This window comes from Lycium barbarum, chromosome 3, assembly GCF_019175385.1.
Source record: "Lycium barbarum isolate Lr01 chromosome 3, ASM1917538v2, whole genome shotgun sequence".
Taxonomy (NCBI): domain Eukaryota; kingdom Viridiplantae; phylum Streptophyta; class Magnoliopsida; order Solanales; family Solanaceae; genus Lycium; species Lycium barbarum.
In genome coordinates this window covers 120,172,846-120,198,035 of record NC_083339.1, presented here as the reverse complement: position 1 = coordinate 120,198,035, position 25,190 = coordinate 120,172,846, and the positions used below count along the sequence as shown (strand labels likewise).

General features: G+C 35.2%; 1 protein-coding gene, 1 long non-coding RNA gene and 1 other non-coding gene across 3 annotated transcripts in view; 2 read left to right on the top strand and 1 right to left on the bottom strand.

The window, feature by feature from the left end:
- Positions 1–5,463: 5,463 nt before the first annotated feature.
- On the bottom strand, positions 5,464–5,536 carry TRNAA-UGC (transfer RNA alanine (anticodon UGC)). The gene has a single exon. It is a non-coding gene; the product is annotated as a tRNA-Ala (tRNA).
- A 4,847-nt stretch (positions 5,537–10,383) lies between these two features.
- Positions 10,384–14,572, top strand: LOC132632075 (uncharacterized). Its single transcript, XR_009579240.1, has 3 exons — positions 10,384–10,692; positions 11,239–11,308; positions 13,956–14,572. It is a non-coding gene; the product is annotated as an uncharacterized LOC132632075 (long non-coding RNA).
- A 5,962-nt stretch (positions 14,573–20,534) lies between these two features.
- The window catches only part of LOC132631198 (uncharacterized), a 35,604-nt gene continuing 30,948 nt past the window's right edge, over positions 20,535–25,190 (top strand). The window contains exons 1-2 of the mRNA XM_060346791.1: positions 20,535–20,700; positions 21,326–21,613. Of these exons, the coding sequence (XP_060202774.1) occupies positions 20,535–20,700; positions 21,326–21,613 (454 nt within the window). The remainder of the gene's footprint in view (positions 20,701–21,325; positions 21,614–25,190) is intronic.

The window sequence follows — 25,190 nt, the reverse complement described above, 5'->3', positions numbered from 1 at the left end:
GCCACATATCTCATAAATAGGTTTGCCTCTAAAATACTTCAGAATAAGACCCCATTTGAATTGCTCCATGGCCATGTTCCATCTTATTCCTATTTCAGAACCTTTGGTTGTCTCTGTTTCTTTACTGTCCCTAAGTGTCATAGGGATAAATTCCAATCTAGGGTTGATCCATGTGTTTTCATAGGATACCCTCACCAAGAAGGGGTACAAACTTTACAATTTGACTATTAAACTCACCTTCATCTCTAGGGATGTAATTTTTCATTAATACACTTTTGCTTTTGCTTCTTCATCCCTTACCCAACCTACTCCACATGTTGTCATTCCTCCTGCTTCACCTGATTGCCTCTTTGACCTCCCACATGGTCCCACCACTATTGCATCTCCTCCTCCTTCTTCCTCTGTACCTTCTAACTCACCACTTCCTCCTCCTATGAAATCTAGTAGATCTCTTTCACTTCCTTCCCATCTTCAATAGTTTGTTTGTGATCTTCCCCCATCTTTGAGTGGCTCCAGTTCTACTTTCATCTGTTTTACTTCTCTTGTTGATAATGTTGCACTAGAACCACATTCTTACCATCAGGCAACATCTATTCCTGCTCGGCAAGTGGCTATAAGAGTTGAGTTTGAAGCCTTACATGCAAACAATACTTGGTCTGTTGTGCCCTTGCCTGCTGGACATTCTTAACCTAGTGTCACCATTAAACATTGAAAGATATAAAGCTAGGTTGGTGTTTAAGACAAATTAGATGTTTTACAATGTTTAATGGTGACACTAGGGTTAAGAATGTCCAGCCGTGTATGTTCATTTCGAGTAAATTTTCATTCTTTAATGGTTGTCAAAATTCAGAAATTAAACATTTTATGCACCCTTTAATATATTTTATGTGGAATAATTGTTTTACTGTTTTCTATGAATGCAGGCGTACAATAGGCAGTAGTTATAATCTAAGGCTTAAATCTCTTATAAGTATAATTTATATCGTGACACAAGTTAGCAATAACTCAGAAACAAAAGTAATACGAATGTGTATATCTGTGAATTCATAAAGATAATTTCAAAATGCATTACTTTAATCAGTAGGAATATCGGGTCAATCTGATTAAATAAATAGAATGAAGGGTAACATGACAACTACTGCCTTTTGACTTTAATCATATTCTGCACAGGAAAATTGCCAGCATGTATTTACCTAGGAAAAGATACCCGCAAGTGGCTGGCTTTTTTAAGTAGGAAGAAAGCCTGCTTTGTCAACACCAAATTAAATTTAATATATCTAAATATAGTTGATAAAGGGTTATTTGAGTATCTTATTCTGAAGTCAAACTTGCACCTAGTGCTTTAATTAGTAGTGGTAATTAACTTTGAAGGAAAACGAAGAGAGATTCTTGAGGAATAAATGAAGCTCCGTTAAGACAGTACTCCATTAAGATCATTGTTAATAAGCACTTTCTTTTTTCACTTGATGTCCAGTACATTTATTGGGGCCATAATTAATTTAGATTTGGGTCGTGTAAGGCAGAAAACACTCTCTAACAATAAATTTTTCATACCCACTGCTAATAAGCTTGTCTACTGTTTTATCCAACAGTTGGGGTAAACTCATTTAGCTAAATCAGTAATGGAATATTTCTATTATGAATAATGAAAATCTTTCTCAAAATACATATGATAAATGTACAAGTAGATTGATCTATGAATTTATTAGCATCATTTTGTTGGTTTGGTCTTTAAATTCTGTGTTTATTAGATGAAAATATAAATTAAAAAGGTTAAGATCGATGCAGAGTAAACAAATTATCACTGATTGGAAAGTTGGATTTTCCGGCAATGGTAACACTCGTGTTAGTATGGCAAAAGTTTTGCGATTTTTCTGCTAGAAAACTTAGTTACGTGACTTTGACACCATTTATGATTTATGAAATTATCCTTTCTGAATGTGAAGTTCTACAATTGAAACATTATGATATTATGTCTTGAAATTTGAAGTTTCAGGACATTTCTAGCACAGACAGATGCGTAACTTTGTTGGAAGAGACATTCCGTACGGGCAAAGCAATCGTGAAACAGAACAGATATATGAATAACAGAATGCCAAATGGAAGACGACACCCAACGAAACCAAAGAAGTGAACCAAGGCAGACAACTATCCTTCGTTCTAACCAGTTATACAACTGAAGTTTCAGGACAGTTCCCGAAAGTGAACAACTGATAGTTGGGGTGTGTTTTACTAACTAGTTGGTGATAGTTTAGGTAGAAAACTCTCACACTTGTAGTTGAGATAAGAAACTGAAAAAAAGTGATACTTATGGTGTGTTTTTGACCCTTAACTCTTCTACAATTGAAAATTCGAAGTTCTATAACTAATACTTCAGAACATTGTCCTGAAGTTTTTTCTACAACCAAAATTAATTCAGAATAGTATTCTATTATAATTAGCGAGAGAAAGAAAAGATTAGTATGGAAAATTTATACGAATTCAAGAGAAAGAAAAATAATTAAAGATCAGTATGGAAATTTTACATGAATTCTTACCAACTGGATTTGTTAAAGATGATCTCTTATCTTGCTATTTTCTTATACTTAGAAGTGTAGGCTTTGTTCAAATAATTCTAATTTTCTTTCATAGGATAAATTGAAAATATTTGTAAACATTTGTTCTTATAAATGTCGGATGAGGAGTATTGATGATATCATATTTGTTGTATTTTTCTAAAAATTTATTTTCATTTCAAATAACTCCAAATTTGATTCCGTTAAATAAACCTAAAAAGTTTCTTCTAAGTGGAAAAATATTTTTGTAGCCAGTTAATTGAAGCTCAAAGTTTCTTCACGCTGAGGAAAAAGGAGGAGGATGAAGACCAAAACGTCGAAAAGTCGATTCGTTCTTATTTTTACTTGTTCAAATTTGAACTTCAACACAGGATTTTGGAATTGTGTCGGTATAAAACATTTTAATTAGGAGCATTTTTGTTCAAATGTTATTTCCACCTTAAAAATAACTTTCTAAATTATATTTCACACATAGTTAAATGTTAACCAGCGATCTAAAAACTTATGAGGGCTAGTTTTCACAATTCAAATACAGATTAATTTGGACCATACCGAAATCCAACCAAAATTGGTAACGCTTATAGTTGCACTGCAGATCAGGTGTCCACCATTGGCTGATTCCATGAGCTATAATCCCTTGGAATATTTAGAAGGTCTCACTTTAGTAACCACACAAGCTGATGGAATTAGATGTTGTGATGGTTCAGATTCTTTTCCTATTGCAGTCGCTATGAGACTTTCGTATATTCGAAATACCCAAAATATTCCGAGCAGATTGGATTTGATGGATTCACAAACAAGTAAGGAATCCAATCACATAATTGAGCAAATGTACCATCATCATCACTTGGCCAATGAGAAGTACTCATCATGTTGACAGTAAAAGTAAGTACCGCAGTATGAGCACGGAGGTTTCCGCTCTTCAACGTGTTGTTTTTTATTTTCTCGATTGGAAGAGATGCAAAGGATGGCTTGAAAATATATGCTTCGAGATGAATTCCCAGTTTAACCGTATCCTTTCCAATTATTAATGCAATTGAAGAACCCAAAGAATGCCCCGCTAGCCACGTGGAATATTTCTCCCTGAACAATGATTTCTGAGCAACACGCTTTCTTCTTTTTTGAGAAACCACAGGGTGAAGAGAATATAATTACATGTCCAGTTGCTCTAAAGCTCTGCTTTCCTTTAATTAGCCATGCCTCTACATTGTTATTTGTGGGATGGTCATTCAAGTTAGAGAACTTCCTATCAAAATTACTTTTATTTTATTTAAGATAATAAAGTCATTTAAATTTAGATAATTTCCTACAAAAATCTCTTTTATTTTATTTAGAACAATAAAGTCACTCAACTATCACTATTTTTCTCAAAAGGTACCTAAACACCTCAAAAGCGTACTTTTTGAGGAAAATAGTAATACTTGAGTGATTTTATTATTTAAACTTGGATGACTATCCATGAAATTACCTAAAAGCCCCGTTCTGTGCTAGTTAGCATGTCATGTCATTACAGTCTCATATTTTTTAATAATTGACATACTTATCTCATCAAACTCATTTAATCAAATTCATATTTTATATTCAATCAAATATAACTCGGTTAAAAAGTGGCAAACGAACAAACTAGCATGTAATCTAAATGAATTAAAATTAAAAGATGAATTTTTAAATCTATAGATTAGTTTTAAAAATTAAAATATAAAAATTTGACTGTGAGTTACTTTAGGGCTTTAGTTTAATATATTGCTAGATATTAACGTGACAAGTTGAAATATCCATATCTTAACATGAAATAAATTAAGAATACATTATATTTCATATAAGACTAACAATGTAATAGTTCAAAATAAAAAATAAGAGTAATAATATAATATTTTAAAATAAGTATTATAGTAATGAAAATTATATACCTTTTGAATGAGAAATAAAACGGCCTAGATTTTAAGGAAATGGAAATACCAAAAATTGCACGTTACATATTTAAGGATAAATAACTAAAAATACAGAGGAAAAATTTACACAAACTTTATTTTTTAATTATACTAGTCAATTAGATTTTTTAAAATTAAATCGATATGAATATAATCTTTGTGTTGTCTGTGTAACTCTATTTTAATGTGGAAATAATATATTTTTTAATGTTGAAAAAAAGAATATGCTATTTAAAAGAACCTGAATAGAAAGATTAAATTACTTGAATTTTAATTTTTTTTTTAAAACATACCCAGTATATTCCCATAAGGTGGGTCTGGGAAGGGTAGAGTGTACGCAGACCTTACCCCTACCTTGGGAGGTAGGAAGGTTGTTTCCGATAGACCCTCGGCTCAAGAGATAGTGCCAAGATAACAATAATAGTAGGCAGTAGTAGCAACATATAATAGGATAAATGACATTAAAGAAACAAGCCAGCTAAATTGAAAGATAATATATTAATCGAGATTAAAATAAATCTTAGATTTGAAAACAAGTGGCTTAATAGAAAAGTATGGTTTGATTCATTTGTAGTTTTTTAACGAGCTCATATTTGATGAGTTAAATATGTCTATTATAAAAAAAGATGGGGCTTTAATGACATAACATCTTTACTAGAGCGAAGGAAGCTTTTGAGGTGTTTTACCTTTTGAGGAAAATATTGATAGTTGAGTGACTTTATTATCCTAAATGGAAAAAAAAATGATTTTTGTAGGAAATTACCTAAATTTGGATGGTCATCCAAGTTATTAACTCTCCTAACGTTCTTCTACATTGTTATTGTCTAGCTAAAATTTTGTTAATCGACGTCATTATTCTATTCAACTTCCTCAAATGTTCTTTCCTTTTTCTTTTCATGCGAGAGGCCGTTTTATTTCTCATTCAAAAGGTATAAAAACCAGGCGCAGCTATTGAAAGGTAAAAAAAGAATGGGCAATGGAGGTGCGGGGAATCGAACCCCGTGCCTCTCGCATGCAAAGCGAGCGCTCTACCATATGAGCTACACCCCCGCTGGTGAAATGTCGGAACTATAATGTATTATATATATTCCCAGCAATAATACTACCATGCTACTATATTAAACCGAGTACTTGAAGTCTTGAACTTAACCTTTTTGCCTAAGCACATGCGATGGTCCTTTTTGCCAGAGTGTTAATTCAGTCTGGCCAATTAATTGTAGTGTACGAGGTTCATCAGCGTGATATCGTTCGAGTTATCAATGCGTTGGTCCATTACATTACAAGCTGGGGATTGAACCCGTGACCTTCAGAATACAAAGATAACCTTTGACCAGTGTTCCACTCAGCCTATTATGCTCATGTATTCACTTAGTTAATATTAGATATATTTTTAAAGTTATACACATAATATATCGAGATTAGTCGAGTGACCATATGTTCACGTGACCCAAAATTTACACACAAATTCACCCTTGCATTACATGCATTATGTCACTGTACTATTACAACATCTCTCCACCTATGGGCTATCCTGCTGTGACCTATGGTGTGTAAATACTACGAACAAGAATGTACATTTTCTAGCATGTGTTTAGGCAAAAAGGTTAGTCGACTTATATTATACTCATGTTACCATTTTTATAGCAAAATACTTGAAGGTAATAATACGTTCATCGCAAAACATTTTCGCCGGAAGTAAGATGTCTTCCCAAAACCATACTAATTATTATTTTCCAATTCCTATCCATATTTTCTTCCCTTCAAACCACCTGGAAACTGCAAAGGATGTGGCTGTAGTGCGGATTTAATCAACCAAGTATTTCTTATACGGCCTATGTTAAAAACAATAAAAGCTCAACAACTATTAGATTTCGGAAAATAAGGGAAAAGTAGAACTGTAGAGTTGAAATAGTATAAAACGAAGATAAAATAGAAAAGGTAATTAGAAGTAGTAAATTGTCACTTCGGTACATCTTCACTGTCATTTTAACAAGGTCTTGTTGACCGTTATGACTTATGAAGACAAGAAAAAGATGTTACCACTAGTTATTGTTGGAGCAATAATGGATTCTTAGAAGCCAGAAGATAGTGTACAAGAACAATAATAACAACAACAAACATAGTATAATCCCACCAGGTGGGAGTCTGGGAAGGGTAGAGTATGCACAGACCCTACCTCTACCTTGTGATGGTAGAAAGTTGTTTCTGATAGACGCTCGGTCCAAGGAAGAGAAGAAAAGGCAGCAATAATAATAGGCAATAACAACAGCAAGATAATAAGATAAACGAAGTGAAAAAAACAATCAGTACTAGAGATCTAAAAATAAGTAAACGTAAAAGAAATACTAATCCTCCTAGTACGGAAAAGAAATCCGCGTGGCAACCTACTAACCCTCTACTCTAATGCTCGGCCGCTACACCCTCCTATCGAAGGTCATGTCCTTGTCCCCTTTATATATATCACTTATTTATAATTTTCTTCAATTTTTTACGCTATTTCACCTATTTAAAAGTATTTATTATAATTATATCATTTTATAAAATATTAAAAATTAAAACCCCATGGGGCTTACGCCCCGTGCCTCGGGGCTTACGCGCCTCACTGAGGCAGACGTAAAACGCCCCGCCTTATGCCCTCGCCTTTTAAAACACTGGTCTGAAGAATTCTTTAGAAGGTATATCTCAATATTGATTACTATATCTGTACTATGGAGTTGGTTGATGGACAGACATTTCAAAGAAGACTGGAGATGGAATTAATTTGTCCTTAAAGGTGTCAGATGACATCTATGAGAAAACAAACCAGTATCGTCAAGACTCAATCTCTGGCAATGCATTATATATAGCGAGAGTATATATGGAGTATCAATCTTAAGAACAACGTGACTATGTTCGATTCAAGAGCAACATCTTGGAAGAGGGCAGACCTAATTAGGAGATGTTTCCTTGCATGCATTTATCAAAGCGTGCATATGGAATTGGAATGGAGATTAATTTGGGTAACCCATTTTTTGCTTGAGCACTATTATGTGATCAGTAACTAGTAAATAAATCATATAGATTACGACAGATGAGCACCCATGTTAATTTAGAAATTCTGGGCTTTAGATAAGGAGCAAGAACTGCTTATGCCTCATAACTCAAAGTGAGCATGTTCTAATTGCGTTAGGAGAAGATTCTTAAGAAACGAATGAAGGCACATATATCCTAAGAATTGCACACAAGAAACTTGATGAAGTTTATAACATCTATATGAACCAAGAATTCTTTTATAAATGTCTTATCTAACACATTATACATTCATACACTTGTCGCGGTTTTGCGCCTATAGGTCATGCGCGCCTCGTATTCATGAGTGCTCAAGAAATTTTGCCATAATTTTATGGGAGCGGCTCTATCCATACTCATACAATGCTAATCATTACGTGTATATTCTACACTACATCATCTATAAAGATATATATATATATGAATTGGGTTAAGATAGAGTTTGTCTCAACCTCACTTTGTCTTACAACATTGCACTATATTCACACATCTAAGAAGGATATAATTCTGTACATTGTGCTTGCCAAACAACAAAAGCTATAACGAAAAATAATTCTTTCAATGGCCAAAATAGGCACATTCATTTTTGAGATATAATGTGATGAAGCAACTGCTTAAAAATAAATTATTTCCATTAGTTATGTGACGTAAAAAATGAATTTGGCCAATTCTCTACCTAGACCTTTGGAAAGAAAACTAATAAATGAAACATTGATTCGAGTTCAACAATATCACATTAATTGGCATTATTGTACTTATCTAAAACATCCAAGGGCGACAAACAGTAATAAGTTGAAACTTCGATGGAAAATAGAAAAAGTAATTAAGACGAGTCTATATGAATTGACAGCACAAGAAGAAAGTTGAGCTAGAGTCATGACCATAGGGACAAATATGTCAACTTCATGTTAATTGGCTGTTTCTCCCTTTAGAAGAATTTACTCCCTCCATTCCAATTTATGATTTTATGTGATGTAGTTTCATTGGTGATATGTGATATGTGTCCTATTTAAGTTTTAAAGGTCCGGATTATATCACACTAACAAGTAAATTAATCATAGTTAAGTGAATAAATTTTAAAAATTATCCTCTAATTTTGATAAGAAAAAGATATTCCCTATAAATTTTGGTAACAACTAATTTCATCATAAATTTTAATATTTTAATTACAAGTTACAACTGTATAACATTAAGCTAAAAGGTTTGGGTTACACTTTTTCAAAACATCACGAAAGCCCTAAAAAATTGTGAGATTCTTGTATGGGTCAAATAAAACATAAATCGACTACTGTGTTCTGAAGCAAAAAGAAAAAGTGAGAAATCTGGTTATCTAAAACATTTTGAAACAGAAAATAAATCTGGTTATTTAGAATATTTTTTAAATTGTTTTTGGGTGTGAAATAAAAGAAAACCATATTCTAATATATTTTTGAAGACTAATGTTTATCAGGCCAAACAACCCGTTGTCAGGTTCATGTTCTACAATTTTAATAATTGAATATAATATAAATTTAATGATATGGCCCAAATTTATGGGGAATATTTTTTCTTACCAAAATAGGAGATAATTTTCAAAATTTATTCACTTAATTAAGGTTAAAATACTTGTTAGTGTGATATAATCTGAACCTTTAAAATTTAAATAAAACACATGTCACTCATCTAAATGTGCACTTGAGAAAATGGAGGGGAGGTGTAATGAAAAGGAGCCGGATCCGGTGACTACCTTGTCGTGCATGCCACAATAATTTTGAACTAATTAATCTTGCTAGTCATGTTGGCGATGGATGGCTATAATCATGTTGCGAGTACTAAGCTTACATTATCTAGAAGTGTGTCAAAGGTCTCCACACGAGCTAACTCTATGGATGGCTATAACCTCTTTCCGGCCTGTTGGCTATGAATATATCTCAATGTGTTATCTTTGCACGTAACAAGCATGTTTGTGTCTATTTAGCACACTCGAGGCACCATCTATGAGCCTTGTGTATTGACTCTATGAGCTTGGCAAAGGGTCGACCTTATAAATAAGTTGCGTCTGTACATCAGCTTCAACATCAAAAATGTGATTTACGCTGCTAATTACTCATTAGCCAATTAGGTTGAAATCTTGAGTATGATTAGTGCATTTATTTTCACTACTAAGAAAATACTATAAAGAAATTGATCTTGGGCTTAACTCAACCCCAAAAGCTAGCTTATGAGGGGAGGATTGTCCTTATAGGATTAACCACCGATGTGAAACTTTTTTTCACTCTTCAACACCCACCTCAAGCTCAGGGCTGGATATTTAGAGCGTGGACAATTTAATTTGGAGGCCCGACATCGGGTGAGATTAGTCCTACTCTAAATCTCTGATACCATGTAAAGAAATGGATCTTAGGCCTAACTCAACCCCACTAGCTCATGAGGAGAGGATTGTCCAAATCCATATAAAGAGACCGTCCATTTCATTAAACACCAATCACTACAAGAAAATGTCAAAATTGTGACGGAATATTTGAGACGGATCAGTTCTATCACAAATTGTGACAAAATTGTGACGGAATTGTGATGGATCAACCTTTCATACATAAAAAAAAAAAATTAAAAACTTTTTTTCCCATAAAAATTTTGAGGGTAACGGATTTGTGATAAATTTTAAATATGATTTTTGTGACGGACATATTTTCGTCACAAAATTAAGGCTGCTAAGAAAAAATGACAATTATTTGTCACAAATCCGTGACAAAAATTGTGACGGATTGAATATTCCGTTACAAATATAATAACAAGACAATTAATAATAAATATATAAATTTGTGATAGATTTGTTTCCCTCACAACAACAAAATTAGGCAACTTTTTAATTTTGGCCCCAAAAATTTTCACTACTTTTTAGTTTCCCACCAAAATTTGACCCCATTACATTTCAGCAAAATAGTTTTGCTTCCCCCAAAATTAGACCCCATTACATTTCAGCAAAGTAGCTTTAATTCCCCAAAATTAGACTCTTCTAAGCTTCGACACAGTTAATTTCTCGGTGATTTCAGTAAAGTAGCAAGCCGTTCACTTCGACTCCGTTGTCATCTTCACTAAGAGGTTTAGTTGAATAACTTTTGGATCTTCTTCATATTGGGTCCTTCAATTCTTGCCCAAATTTGTCTCTGATTTCCTATGTAAGTATTCTAAAGTGAATAATTTTTGGATCTTGTTATTAGATCTTTCAATCTATGTTTAAAAAAACTCCTACTAGCTTTTGCATGCACCGATTTTTGAATTTTTTGTGGTGGGTCTTCATCAAACTAGAATATTGCGTCCTTCACTTGAAGCGGGTAAAATTTTAATTAGTTTCTTTCTGATTTGAACAAATTTTGGGCTAAAGGGAAAAGCTTTGATTTTACTAAAGGAATTTTTTGTTGCTATGTTGATTTTCCTAAAGGAACTTCCGATGTTCATGATCAATTTATGGTTGCAATCGTTACGTCCTAAAAATCACTCTTTGTTATCGAAAGAAAAGGGTTCGCAGTATAAGCTTGGTCCCGAAGTTCATGTTTTACTTCATAGTATTATCATAGATGTGCTTATTTCACTATCTTATGTAGCTCAGATCATTTGAGTGATATTCGCAGTATTATCCTAGTTGTGCCTTTAGTTTTGAAGCATATATGTCTAGATATTACTAGCTCGTATCGTCTTATGGTGTATTGCAACTTATTTTGCAGAAAACTTCAACAACCTCCATTTTCAATCAAGGATCAAGAGGAGAAGGCAAAGAGGGGTTCTTTCTTCAAGGTTTGCATTTTATAGAGCTTCTTACTTCAATCAAGAATCAAGTGAGTTTAGGATAACTAGAATTCTTGAAACTTGACTAAAGAGTTTTTTTAGTTGATTTTGCTTTTCATTTTCTTATATTCAAAGTAAAATTGTTTCATTATTGATACAGGTGGATCTGTTGGAGTACATTAGTTTATTTGAATTTGCTAAGTTTAGAGCATGAAGAGAACAATGCAAACTAAGATAGTTAATTAGTCTAGCTTACCTACCTTAGCAGATGTTTTTGGTAATAGAATGGTAGTTATGCCACCCAATTGTTCGATGAAATGAGTCAAAGAAATTTGGATGTGTTAAAGTCTGAGTAGCCTTAATTCATGAAACTCCCCAGTATGTGAAGGGGTGTGTGTGAGTCCAAATGATTTTCTATTCATGTCAAGGGGTGTTCATTTTTAGTGTTATTAGTTAGAAATACATCTGAATGATGTTTTGAGAATAAGAAATACATCTGAATGATGTTTTGAGAATAAGAAATACATCAATCCCATTTTTAAACTAAAAAAAATGAAAAGAAATTGTTTTACATGGAGATTAATATACAAGTTCAGAATGAAAATTGATCACTTTTCCATATCCTTTTAAGGCTTTCTGTTAAGTGTTTCAGTTAATAGTAATGAGAGCTATGTAGTTCTAATTGTTTCTGGTGAAAGAAAAAAAGGTACTTTATATGTAGTAAAGATTATTTCTTGAGAATACTAGTTAAAAAATTTTAAGTTAAAAGATTGTTATGACTTTATTGACAAGGCTGAGTGGTTGGGTCCCAACTCTTTGGCTTAAAAAATCATACAATCCATGTCTGACTACTAAAATTTTAGAAATTGAGTGCTTTTGTTCTGTTCCTGTTCTTTAATTTTTTTACCAGAGATGTTTTCTTTTTTGCTCTGTTCTGATTCATCTTCCGTTTTGGGATTAGTTACTGGTTTACACGATCTGTTTGCAACCAATATAGCCAAATTGCCAATATTTCCCCTGAATCATCTGCACATGAAAAGAGCAGCCTTTGTGTAGATTTTCCTGTATCTTAGCAGGTTCAGCACACCAGCGATAGAATGAGTTTTTGCCCATATTGTACCTTATAATCCCCTGATGCCTTTAGAACTTTTCAAACCATCTCCTATTTGCTAAAAAAAACCCCAATAACAGATGTAACGAATCCCCTGGAATCTCTTAGTTGAAGCAATCAAGAAAGTGGATTTTGATCTTGTCACAGTGGTCACATATCCTTCTTGAAGTGTCATACCCCACACCAAAACAAAACACCCACTCATCACATGATAACTTTATCATATAATTAATAATCTGTATCTATGATTTTAATTCCTCAAGCACCCATTGTTGTTTTAGCTTTAGTGCAGTTTGCAGCACAGCACCCCTTCCCTTTTAGCCTTAATTCTTTTCTGTAATCTGAGCACTCTAGTCTCTAGGTGCATTTCAAGCAAATTATTCAGTTGTAAATGGATGGCAGATTGTAACAACTAGGGTACACTAAGTACAGGTTACAAGGATCATAACAAACATTGAAGTACATGCTGAGACGTCATTTATTTTGAATTAGTTCATTGAAATGATATTGCTTTAGTATTGAACAACCCCCCCCCCCCCCCCCCCCCCCCCAACACTCTCCCTCTTTCTCTATCTTTATAAGTTAAAAAAAAGTCTCAAGAGCAATCCTCAAATGAGAAGAGTATCAAAATAGACATGCCTCCAGTGGCAGGGAAGTTAAGTTTTTACCAGGTTCAGGTGATGAACATTTGTCAAAACCTTCAATTCAGCTAGAAACTCCCTTGTAGCTTTCATGTCCATTTTCTTGATAGCAGCTTTCTGAAATAGTTAACAGCACAATAAGTATTGGGAACAAAGATACTTGAATAATTCTTTAAGTTAAGTATTGGGGATGAAGATACTTGAATAATTCTTTAAGTTGGTTATGGTTAAAACTTTACAAATAAGAATGATTACAGAAAAATCATGGGATATCCCACCCACTGGAGAAGTGAAATCATGATTCAATATTGGTTAGGATTAACATATATGCAAAGTATGCACGAAATGATGTATGCCAATGCATCACCGGGACATGACCACATGACTAAGCTATTCATTTATTTGTTGAATGTTCTTCTGCATTTGCCTTCCCTGCTCTTTCTTCTGCATTTGCCGTCCCTGCTCTTTGTTATAACTAATTCCTCCTTTCTATGGATTATTGTTTAACCACCTACTTCATTAGATCAGAACTAAAAAAAATCTCTTGATTCATAATATAATAGGTTGTACCGAGAAGTAAAATAGAGAACATATCTCCTTGTTTAAACGCCCACATTACCTGCAAACTAGCACAAACCAACAATGATTTTTGTACCATAGCTGATTCTCATAGTATTCAATTTTTAAAATTTTCATATCTGCTCTTATGCATGTAGGCTCAATGAACCGGTAGCATAAATCTTCCATATGAATAGACTCCATGATGCAAGTCTTCTTCTCCTCCATGTGAAATTGTATTTCAACATATTCCTGGTGTAGTTATTTTTCTTGTAATATGTACTTATTTGTAGAAAGATTGGTGTTTGGTAGCTAATTATTTGGGTATTTTCATGATGAAATGGAGGCGAGGGTGGCTGCTGCTATAAGCTCATCGGATGATTCACAAGAAGTTCAAGAACTCGATGTAAATAGCATATACTTGGATGTTGTGGGTGGAGAGAAAAAACGTGTGTATGGATTGGGCTCTCAAGCTTTGACCATGTATAAAGATTATAATTCTGCCACTTCATGCATCATGCAATATAGTGACTGATCGTGCTGCTGATCAAGAGCGCATCAAATAACTTAAGGAAGAGATGTTGCGAATGAAAGAAAATCAAGAGAGGATTCTTCAAGAGCGTGTAGAGGCGGAAGTACAACAACGCGTAGAGAAGGAGGTCTCGGATCGGTTTAAGTCTATGGAGGATCGATGGTCTCACATGATGAGTGTGATGGGTTTATCTTCTCGCTCATTTGGTAGTCCTACTCTCCCTAACAGGGACTCACCAAATGCTTAAGTGTTTGACATTTTAGACTTTGGTTAGTTGGATATTCTAAGTGTTGTTTCCAACGTTGTCAGACATTTGTTAGTTGGATGCTTTGTAAGTTTAAAATTTTTGTAGACTTTTGCTTATTGAAGTGGTGTATTTGCGTGTTTTAACGGAAAGTTTTTGTATTATAAATTTAATATTATGTTTGTCATATTTTGGTGGTTAGTTATATTTTATGCTTTTAGCTAATTTACTATATATATTGAATAATATTGTCAAATTCAAAAGTATTGTTTAATTATTATTTAGTTTGTCATAATCTATACTAAATATGTCACAATAAAAGCAGCATGGCAAACAATTTGTGACCAAAGATTCTGTCACAATTTATTTGTATTGAAATATTCAGTTACAATTGTTGTCCTAGATATAGAAATTTGTCACCGAAATTATTCCGTCATTGTTTTGTGACGGAGAAAGTCGTCAAAAATCGGGTCTCAATTTTGTGACGGAATTTAAGCCAAATACAAGGCTCTATATTGTAACGGACTGGGTTGTGACAATTTCGTGACAAATATTTGTGACGGAATTTAAATCCGTCACAAAGATTTTATGACCAAGGGTTCTGGGACGTCCGTAATTCCGTCACAAATCCGTCACAATCGATGATTTGTGACGAATTTGTGATGAATTTGTCTGTCACAATTTTGACATTTTCTTATAGTGAATGTGGGACTTTTTCACTCTTCAACAAAAAACGGTTTAGCCGTGGTAGAAACCAACCGAGTTCGATCAATTTTTTATATAATCAACCGACCTTTGTCGGGTTTTTTCTTGACAAACCAACCAACACGACCTCATTATTATTTAGAAAAATAATTCTAGAAATCGACTAAGTAGTTGATTTCTTGGCCGATTCTTTGGTCAACTCATTATAAAAAATCGATCGACGCGGTCGGTAATTTAGTTTTTTTTTTTTAAAGAATACGATCCAGTCCGTAAGATTATTTTTGCGAAAAATGTGGTTGAAGAGTATAAAAAAATAAAAAAAAATAAAGTCTTAGACTAACACGTAAAATTTATGGTCTAGTAGTAGAAGAGCATCTCGTCGACACCTTGATAATGCATTTTTCTAATTGCGTAATTCAAGAACCAACCGGAACGGTCGATATTTTCGTTTCTCTCGCCAATTTACCTACCAACTTTATACCGTTTCGACCCACCATTTTTGATTGATTTTAGTAGGTATATCCTTTGAAAATTTACTGCTTGTGGTCCGTTTTTTCATTCAGTTATGGCCTATTTAAAATAGCATTTGTTTTCATATTTTGGCTTAGCAAAAGAGTATCTATAATGTAGGGGTTTGCACCATTTGGATTAAACCGAAAAATCAAAATGAACCGAATTTGTTTTGGTTATTTGATTTTGTTTTTCAGTTTTTGGTTTGATCTCGGATTAAAGATTAAAGATTTTGGCTTTTTGGTTTGATTATGGTTTTTCAAAAGTAAAAACTGAAAGCCAAAAAACGATGAATTATTATTATTATTATTATATATACGGCTGGCTTTCTTTACTTAAAGAGAAGGCCTACAGTATTTTTATATGAAACATTTGATCTAGGTGCGTATATGGTTGGTAAAGAAATTAACTAGCATCAAATAATACGACATTCTGCTTTAATAACGATATTATACATGAATTTTTATTCTTATTGATTTGTTGTGTTATGCTTTATAAGGAGATTAATTTGACAACCGCATCGAATGTATTACTATCTTATCAGTAGTGTCCATTAATTTATTATTTCAATCATGTGATTACAAAAAAAAAAAAAAAAGTTAAGAGATTTCAGATTACTACTTCTCATTCTTTAAAAGTGTTATTCTTTTTTCGTCATTCAAGTATGTTACTTTTCAATTATATTAGATCCATATCATGTTATATGACATAGTCGAAAAACTAAAAAACCCAACTCGAAAAAGCCCAACCGAAGAGCGAAAAATTGAACCCAACCAAATATATTTTAATTCGAATTGAATGCCGTTTTTTGAAATCGGAATTGAATAATGCAAATCAAATCAAAAAACCGAATGGACACCCCTACTCAAATGTTAGGAGCTAGATTTGCTTCTTTTTCTGGAGATTTATAATTCCAACAGCTACTTGTGAGACACACTCCCTTGCCACCCCTCTTCATTGTCTCTATCAAGGGGTTTGATATGTCTACCTTAGAATACGTAAAAAGAGACACTTCTTTTTCTTTCTTAAGATAGAGTAGTAGTATAACGTTTGCTGTCCTTTACAAATTAATTTCAATGCAATTCTTGGTGGGGGTAGTTCAGCTTAATTATTAGGTTGGCATTCTTTCTGTCTTCTTCTTCTTCCTCTATTTTTCGTCTGGGAAAAGGTAATTGGTTTGTTTTAGAGCTTATTTACTGGCTTAGTGCCCCTGTCATTGACAAGATGCTCTTGAGTCACTTGGAAGGTGATTTGAGCACTTTAATTATAACCAGAATTGGATGTTAATCAATAAAGAGCAAGTGGTTCAATTCAGTTATAAAGTAAGTAGGGAGAAATTAACTTAAATATCCGTCACCCAAAAGATAATGTATAACTAGTGATGAATGATACTATATGAATATTGCTTAGTAGTTGTACTTATGTTTGACCAAGCGGTTAAATATTTAATTTCCCCAAAAGTAATTGTCAGTAGTTAAATTTTGATAATATTAATTGATGACCATGAAATAAATAGTAAGTACATGTCATATCATATTAAATTACACCGATTTAATATATATCCTCAATTTTATAGGTCATGATATAACTTAATTTAGCACAAGAGTCACTGCAACAAGTGTTTTGCCAATTACCAAGTTCTGCTGCTACTAGTTTGATCACTATGTCAGTTGATACTAAGCCAACTTTAGGCTGTATTTAGTAAAACTGATTGTGATGTCCTGAAAAAGTATTGATAATCACTATAAGGATACTGATATACTCCGCCAAGAATTGTTGGGGCTCTTTAGGATAGGCTAATATCAAAATGATGCATTAAGAGTGACATTGCCATTTGTCTTAAATTGAACGGCCACCACTAGCTCCCGTTCGGCCTTAGATTTTGGAAGCAGTTTTTTAAATATCTATTTAGCAATAGAAATTAGGAGATTTTGAAAACCAAATCTTCAAATCCCAAAATCTACTTCAGGCCTGTTTTTGGTCCAAAATATAACCTTTGGCTTTTAATTTTTTTTTAAAACTTACCCCAAACTTTTGTATTTTATAAAAGAAAATTTGCATCTAGTTACTACCATTTTTTTTCTTACACTCATGGATCTTTGCAAATAATTGTAATTTGACGAATTGTAGTAGCTTTTTGTGCTAATAAGCAGTTGTTATTAAAATATCATGTTATGATTTTAGGATAATTTATTTTCTAGCTCATTATAAAAAATTTAATTCTGTGTCAAACTGTAGCATGTAAGTTTTGATAATTGACAAAATAAGCAAACGAAGCAAGAGTACATGTACGAAGACATGTTACATCCCGGGCAGTGAGAAGATTCAGAGAAATAAAGAACTGGTGTTTGGACTAGGTACAAGAACATGTTCCAACTCACAGTCCTACTCGGTGTAGGATTGTGATTTATGGTAAAGACTTGGAGGTCAAGATTCGCAGGATTCTCTGCCATGATTATCAAGATACTCTAGACTTCTACAAGAAAAGTGAAGCCATGTGACACGCAAGAATCCTAAGCTAGCACAAACCCTAACTCTCCATATGGGCTTTATCGTATAGGGTTTGTGTAGGCCGACCTGTTCCGCATCAACATGCTATATATATATATATAGTTGAGAGAAGTTTTGATTACAGTAGTGCGACCCTAATACTACAAAGAAGATTGAAGACACTGTTCTACAAAGTTTATGTTTTACAGTTCTTGAGTCTAGATTTATGTATTAGGTTATTTATCGAGTTGTACCTTTATCCGCTTTCATAGAAGCATAAATCATAGGTATAAACAGTTAGTCAAATTCAACTTCAAGTTGGGATAACTTGAAGGGTGCTTACTAGTCTAGGGAGACTAGTGAGATAGGAATTAGAGGTTAGTTCCTAGGTTACAGAGTTTGTAACTTGAATTGTAGTGGAGTTTTGAAAAAATCCCACAGAGGTGTAGGTCGTGGCCGGACGGTTTCCACGTAAAATTGTTGTGTCTCTTATTTACTGTTCTTTATTATTCTGCAAACGCTAGGTTGGGTCGTGACTGTCACACCCTAACCTTACTAGGGTGTGATGGGCACCCAACCCCATATTCGGAGCCGAGCGAACCCTCTGACTCTTATTACATACATAATCCCTTTGGACTTTTAAATCAGATAAAGATGAAGCACATAGTAAAGCTTCCAAAAACATTGTTTCTCGTTGTTCTCAAATCAAACAGAATCTGTAATCATATAGACTTTATCACATAGCACAGAATGACATATCGGTTGATGAAGCCGCTTACATGACTGACATACTATACCCACGACTCTGTCTGCAAAGTCTCTAACTTCAATCCAGAAATCATAACACACAAACTCCGACTCGGCAACACTCCGGAAGGAAGTGGAGCTCGCCAATCCTGCTGAAGCATCTTCTAGCAATATCCTTTACTCATCCGGGTGTACCTGCGTGGCATGAAACGCAGCCCCCGAAGAAAGGGGGTCAGTACGGAAAATGTACTGAGCATGTAAGGCAGGAATCACAATAAAAGGATCATAACTGATTTACGAAATACATAAACATATACTGTTGTACCCCATTTTAACCGAGGCTAAACAAAGCACAACTTATGGAGCTCTGAAATAATTAATTATGTACAGAGTCGCCACCTAACATTTAAGGTATACTAGGGTACCTATAAATTATTAATATATGCAGCTTAACATGGTCTACGAAAATAAGTGAGATTCTAGGTAAGGGTTCAAATTATTCCGAAGGGAAGGTGTTAGGCATCCTTCAGAATCCACAAATGTGGTTCCCGGCTGAACCAATTTAACTATACGAGGGATGTGTAAAAGGCTTGATTATTATTTACAAAAATTAATAGAATTTAGACTAAGAATAACTAAGATGAATGTTTATGTAGTAAAAGGTGTAAGTATTTACATATGTATAAAAATACGCATTACGTGATAATTTACAAGTAAATAAAGTGCGCAATTACAGTGACTAAAAATTTTAGCTTTAAATGAATATATTATAAAGGTATTTACTTAACAATGAGCGGTTTGCTTTTGAATGAAAAAAAAAACAGATTTAAACATATGTGATATAATAATTATTTAAAAAAAAGTTATGTGCAACTTAGAAGCTTGGGTATGTGAAAAGGGTATAAGGAATGAACATGAAATTTATTTTGCACTCAAGGTGAGTTAACTAATTTAACTAGCGAAGTATGTACGCCTAATCAATTAATTATGAGAGTACATTCTAAAGACTAAATATTGAGGCAAATCACCCTATTTATTTACTTAAGTGTGCTAAGCTATTGAATTAAAACTCTAGCGAAACGTGATAACTATAAGAATATTAGCTACGAAAAATAAGAACTGTCTAATGTTAATTTGTCTAAAACATATAAAATTTAAATCACATAAGCAGATCATAAATAAATACCACCAACCTGCACCCTAAAAAGTAAAGTTTCACTATATTTTATGCTTGCATAATTTAAGAATGTAAAAAAAAATATAAACAAAGAATTTAAGAAGCTATTTGAACTTCTTTTGAGTGTCATCTTTAAAAGTAACTCCGGATGCCTGCATGAGACTTAATAAAATGTTGGTAAGAAAATAAATAATTATCGGATGAATTAAAAAAATAATGAATAAAATTAAAATAAAAACCCGTCTTTGTACATGGAAGGCCTTGGAAATCGACGGAAATTTCTTCATCGGCCATATTCATGGAGGAGGATCTCCTTAGTTGCAGAATGTAGCTCAGAATTGCCAAAAAATGAAAGTGCATTTGAGGCTGTATTTCAACACCTAAAGTATGGCCATTTTGCTAGATTTTTGGTGCATTTGAGGCTGCATTTTCAGCACTCTAATGCAATAGCAGATTGGCCATTTCTTTGTGCATTTTGCTGTATTTTCGGGGGGTTATTTAAGTTGTATTTCAGCACAAAATGCAGCAGCAAATTGGTCACTGTGTAGGCATTTCTTTTGCTGCATTTCAGCACATAATGCAACAACAAATTACTTGCAAACTGGTCCATTTTAGCTGTTTTTTTTCAGCAGCTAATGCAGCTATAGATCAAATCATTTTCAGCACAATTTTAGACCAGTTTCACCGTAATTTTAGACCAGTTTCAGCACCATTTTAGCACAATTTCAGCACCATTTTCAGCACCATTTCAGCACTATTTCAGCACCATTTTAGCACCATTTTCAGCACCATTTCAGCATTATTTCAGCACCATTTCTGCACCATTTTAACACCATTTTCAGCACATTTTCAGCACTATTTCAGCACCATTTTAGCACCATTTCAGCACCATTCTCAGCACTATTTCTGCACCATTTTAGCACCATTTCAGCACCATTTTAGCACCATTTCAGCACCATTTTAGCACCATTTTAGCACCATTTCAGCACCATTTTCGCACCATTCTCAGCACCATTTCATCACTATTTTCAGAGCAAGAAGATCGACGTCAAATCTCAACTTTGAGGATTAAATCTCCACAGAAGCACCATTGACGCTAAATCCCAAATTAGACCCACTTCCAGAAGAAAAAGAGATACTGATTACATGTGTAACTCCATTGATGTTGTGTATCTGCCCAAGACTACCCCAAAATATTTAAACAAAATGCAAGAGAAGAAATGGAGTTTCATAAAATAGATTGTGGTTTCAAAACTGAAAAACATTTCTAGTTATTAGACATTATGACCATGGTATCTTTTAATTTTACAGATCGAGATGAATCTATGAATGGCAGAAAGGGTGGAGAAGAGGGGGAAGGGAATGAGGTTGCGCGTTGGTGGTCGCGCGGCGGCTCCGGTTCACCGGAGATGGAGCTCCTCGCCGGAGCAGCGGGAGGGGGAGGACGAAGCGGGGTGTTGTGGGCTGGTTTCGTGGCTGGTGGTGGAGACGGTGGTGGTCGGCTGTGGGTTCAGTGGAGTGGTGGTGTGCGGGAGATGGCGGCTGGAGAGTGGAGGGAGATGGGAAATGTTTTTATTACGTTTAGCAATCTGAGTGTTTGTGTGTGTGTATTATGTAGAAGATGAATACCCCTCCCTTTTCTTATAATGCAAAATGGCCCCTGTTTTGTCGAAAGAATAGAAGATTGCACCCTTTTGTCTCCTCAATGCTTACCTTAATCCTTTTTTAAAAAAAAATGATGAAACCTTGACTTGATCGGATTTTACTCTGCGTTAAAAAATTAGTTACTCCGATTTTCTCTGCACTGTCAGACTGTACTAAAATATAGTTAATTAATACATGTATAAATAATAACGCAAGTATAAAATATAAACATTAATGTCTATGATATGAAAATGTATTGCTGTAAAATTAAGAAACAATTATTAATTGCACAAAAAAAAATGATAGTATTACGCTGTACATGTGCAAAATAATGATTCTTGAAAAAATGACAATAAATTGAGAAAATTCCTAAAATAAGGATAATCATCAATAAATTGTTGAAAAAAATGTAAAAATGTGTAAAAAATGTATTTCATGCTCTTTAACGAATCAGGGCCCCCAAAAACGTTAATTTTAAGCACATCGAGCCAAAATTAGGTGTCAACAACTTGTCCCTCTTCGACCGGAGATGATGAAAGAGTTTTCGGACGAAGACGTTGACATTTAGCCTATTTTGGCTCGACAAAGAATTGCTAAAAGGATATGTACGGAGAAAGTGGCCAGACGTTGGTAGAGCTTTGACAATACTCTCAGTCCGTCGGCAAGGTTGCGATAAAAAGAAAAATGATAAAAAGGGAAGGATTGTATACTTGCTGGGGAAAGAATGATTCTCGTCCCGATGTGACCGAACTCTGCATAGAGCTTCCTACATATCTCGTCAATCACGAGAATCAGGTCAATGTAGTTCAAAAGGTGATAACTAATGGATGTTGTGGCAAATTTTGATCGTCCAATCAAAATTTTGCCCCAGTGTTATCAGAATGGTCCTAGCAAGTGTAGGATGAAGAACGGTCGTGTTATGTAACGCCCTTTTTTTTTTTTTTTTTTTTTTTAAGCCGGCATGATGCAATGCGTTTGAAGGGTATCTGAAAGTGATAATGCAATGCATGTGCAGTGTTTGCGAGCATTCGCAAAGCAATGATGCAATGTATGTGCAGTGCGTCTGCGAGCATACGCAGGGCATTTAAAACAAACAAATGCAGGTACGGTGCAATGCGTCTGCGAGCATACGCAGGGGCATTTGAAAACAATAAAACAATGCAGGTGCAGTACAATGCGGCTGCGAGCATATGCAGGGGCATTTGAAAACAATAAAGAAATGCAGGTGCGGTGCAATGCGGCTGCGAGCATACGTATGGGGCATTAAGAAAACAATAATAAAATAAGGCAGATGCGGTGCGATGTCTTATGCAGAAATTTTCAAAGGGCGGTGCACGGCCCGTGCAACATATGAAAGGCGGTGCTCAGCCTTATGCAGAAATTACAAAAGGGCGGTGCGCAACCCATGCAAAAATTACAAAAGGGCGGTGCACAGCCCATGCAACATATGAAAGGCGGTGCTCAGCCTTATGCAGAAAATTGAAAGGGCGGTGCGCAGCCCAGGCAGCATATGAAAGGCGGTCTCAGCTTTATACAGAGATTACAAAGGGCGGTGCATGGCCCATGTAATATATGAAAGACGGTGCTCAACCTTATGCAGAAACTTAAAAGGGCGGTGCATAGCCCATGCAACATGAAAGGCGGTGCTCAGCCTTATGCAGAAATCACAAAGGGCGGTGCATGGCCCATGTAATATATGAAAGGCGGTTCAAATTACAAAAGGCGGTGCATGGCCCATGTAACATATGAAAGCGATGCGAAGGGCGGTGCGCAGCCCATGCATCATATGAAAGGCGGTGCAAATTACAAAGGGCGGTGCATGGCCCATGTAACATATGAAAGAGATGCAAAGGGCGGTGCGCAGCCCATGCATCATGTGAAAGGCAGTGTTCAGCCTTATGCAGAAATTACAAAGGGCGGTGCATGGCCCATGTAACATATGAAAGCGATGCGAAGGGCGGTGCGCAGCCCGCACATCATATGAAAGGCGGTGCTCAGCCTTATGCAAAAATTACAAAGGGCGGTGCATGGCCCATGTAACATATGAAAGTGATGCGAAGGGCGGTGCGCAGCCCGCGCATCATATGAAAGGCGGTGCTCAGCCTTATGCAAAAATTACAAAGGGCGGTGCATGGCCCATGTAACATATGAAAGCGATGTGAAGGGCGGTGCGCAGCCCGGGCATCGTATGAAAGGCGGTGCTCAGCCTTATGCAGAAATTACAAAGGGCGGTGCATGGCCCATGTAACATATGAAAGCGATGTGAAGGGCGGTGCGCAGCCCGTGCATCATATGAAAGGTGGTGCTCAGCCTTATGCAGAAATTACAAAGGGCGGTGCATGGCCCATGTAACATATGAAAGCGATGCGAAGGGCGGTGCGCAGCCCGTGCATCGTATGAAAAGCGGTGCTCAGCCTTATGCAGAAATTACAAAGGGCGGTGCATGGCCCATGTAACATATGAAAGCGATGCGAAGGGCGGTGCGCAGCCCGTGCATCATATGAAAGGCGGTGCTCAGCCTTATGCAGAAATTACAAAGGGCGGTGCATGGCCCATGAAACATATGAAGGCAGTGCTCAGCCTTATGCAGATGCAGTGCAATGCGGCCGCGAGCATACGCAGGGGCATTTGAAAAATAAATAATGCAATGCAGGTGCAGTGCAATGCGGCTGCGAGCATACGCAGGGGCATTTGAAAACAATAAAGCAATGCAGGTGTGGAGGGTAACGCCTTTGCTTCGGCGCGAATGAAGTGCAGAAGGTAAGGTCCTTGGGCCATGAAATGGTGCCTTTAGGCGATGAGAATGATGCCTTTAGACTATGACGCCCTTGGTGTCCTATTGTGGGGCTGGACGAGCCAATGCAGTGTCCTACTGTGGGGCAGGTCGAGCCCGTGCCTTTTCTCTCGAAATGCGCCATTGGTGGAATTTTTGAGGGCCCCCTCAAAATTTTTGTCCCAGTTTAGAAAACAAACAAAAATTTGCATACTTCCCGCGAAATGCGATGTGCACTTGCGGGTTTTTTTTTTTTTTTTTTTTTTTTTTAAGCTACTCAAAAATGTTCTCCCAATTTCATGCTTCAGCGGAGAAATACGAGGATCTTTCATGGTAAGACCAGATGTGGATACCTCATAGAGTTAGTAACAACACAACAACATTGAACTATATTTATTGTGCAACAATAAAAAATAAAACATTAAGAAAAAAATAGCAAAATCACGAAAGCAAAATACAACAATTTTTTTTTTTTAAATAATAACAATGATTGATATAACATGCCTCGACTTCAGTTGGTACCAACAATCAGTATTGTGCATAAGAATTCAACATTATTTATCGTCCAACAAACCAAGATCGACTTATTGATAATTCCTACAGCTTCAAGTGGTACCTCAGACATACCTAAGGATCGACAAGATCGGTTCATTTTGTTTCAAACAAAGACTCTGAACTATACCTACCCTCATGTTTCAAGTGCCCTCACCAGAAAGAAAGTCCCTTTTCACACGTATTCAGTATTTTTGAACTTTGGGA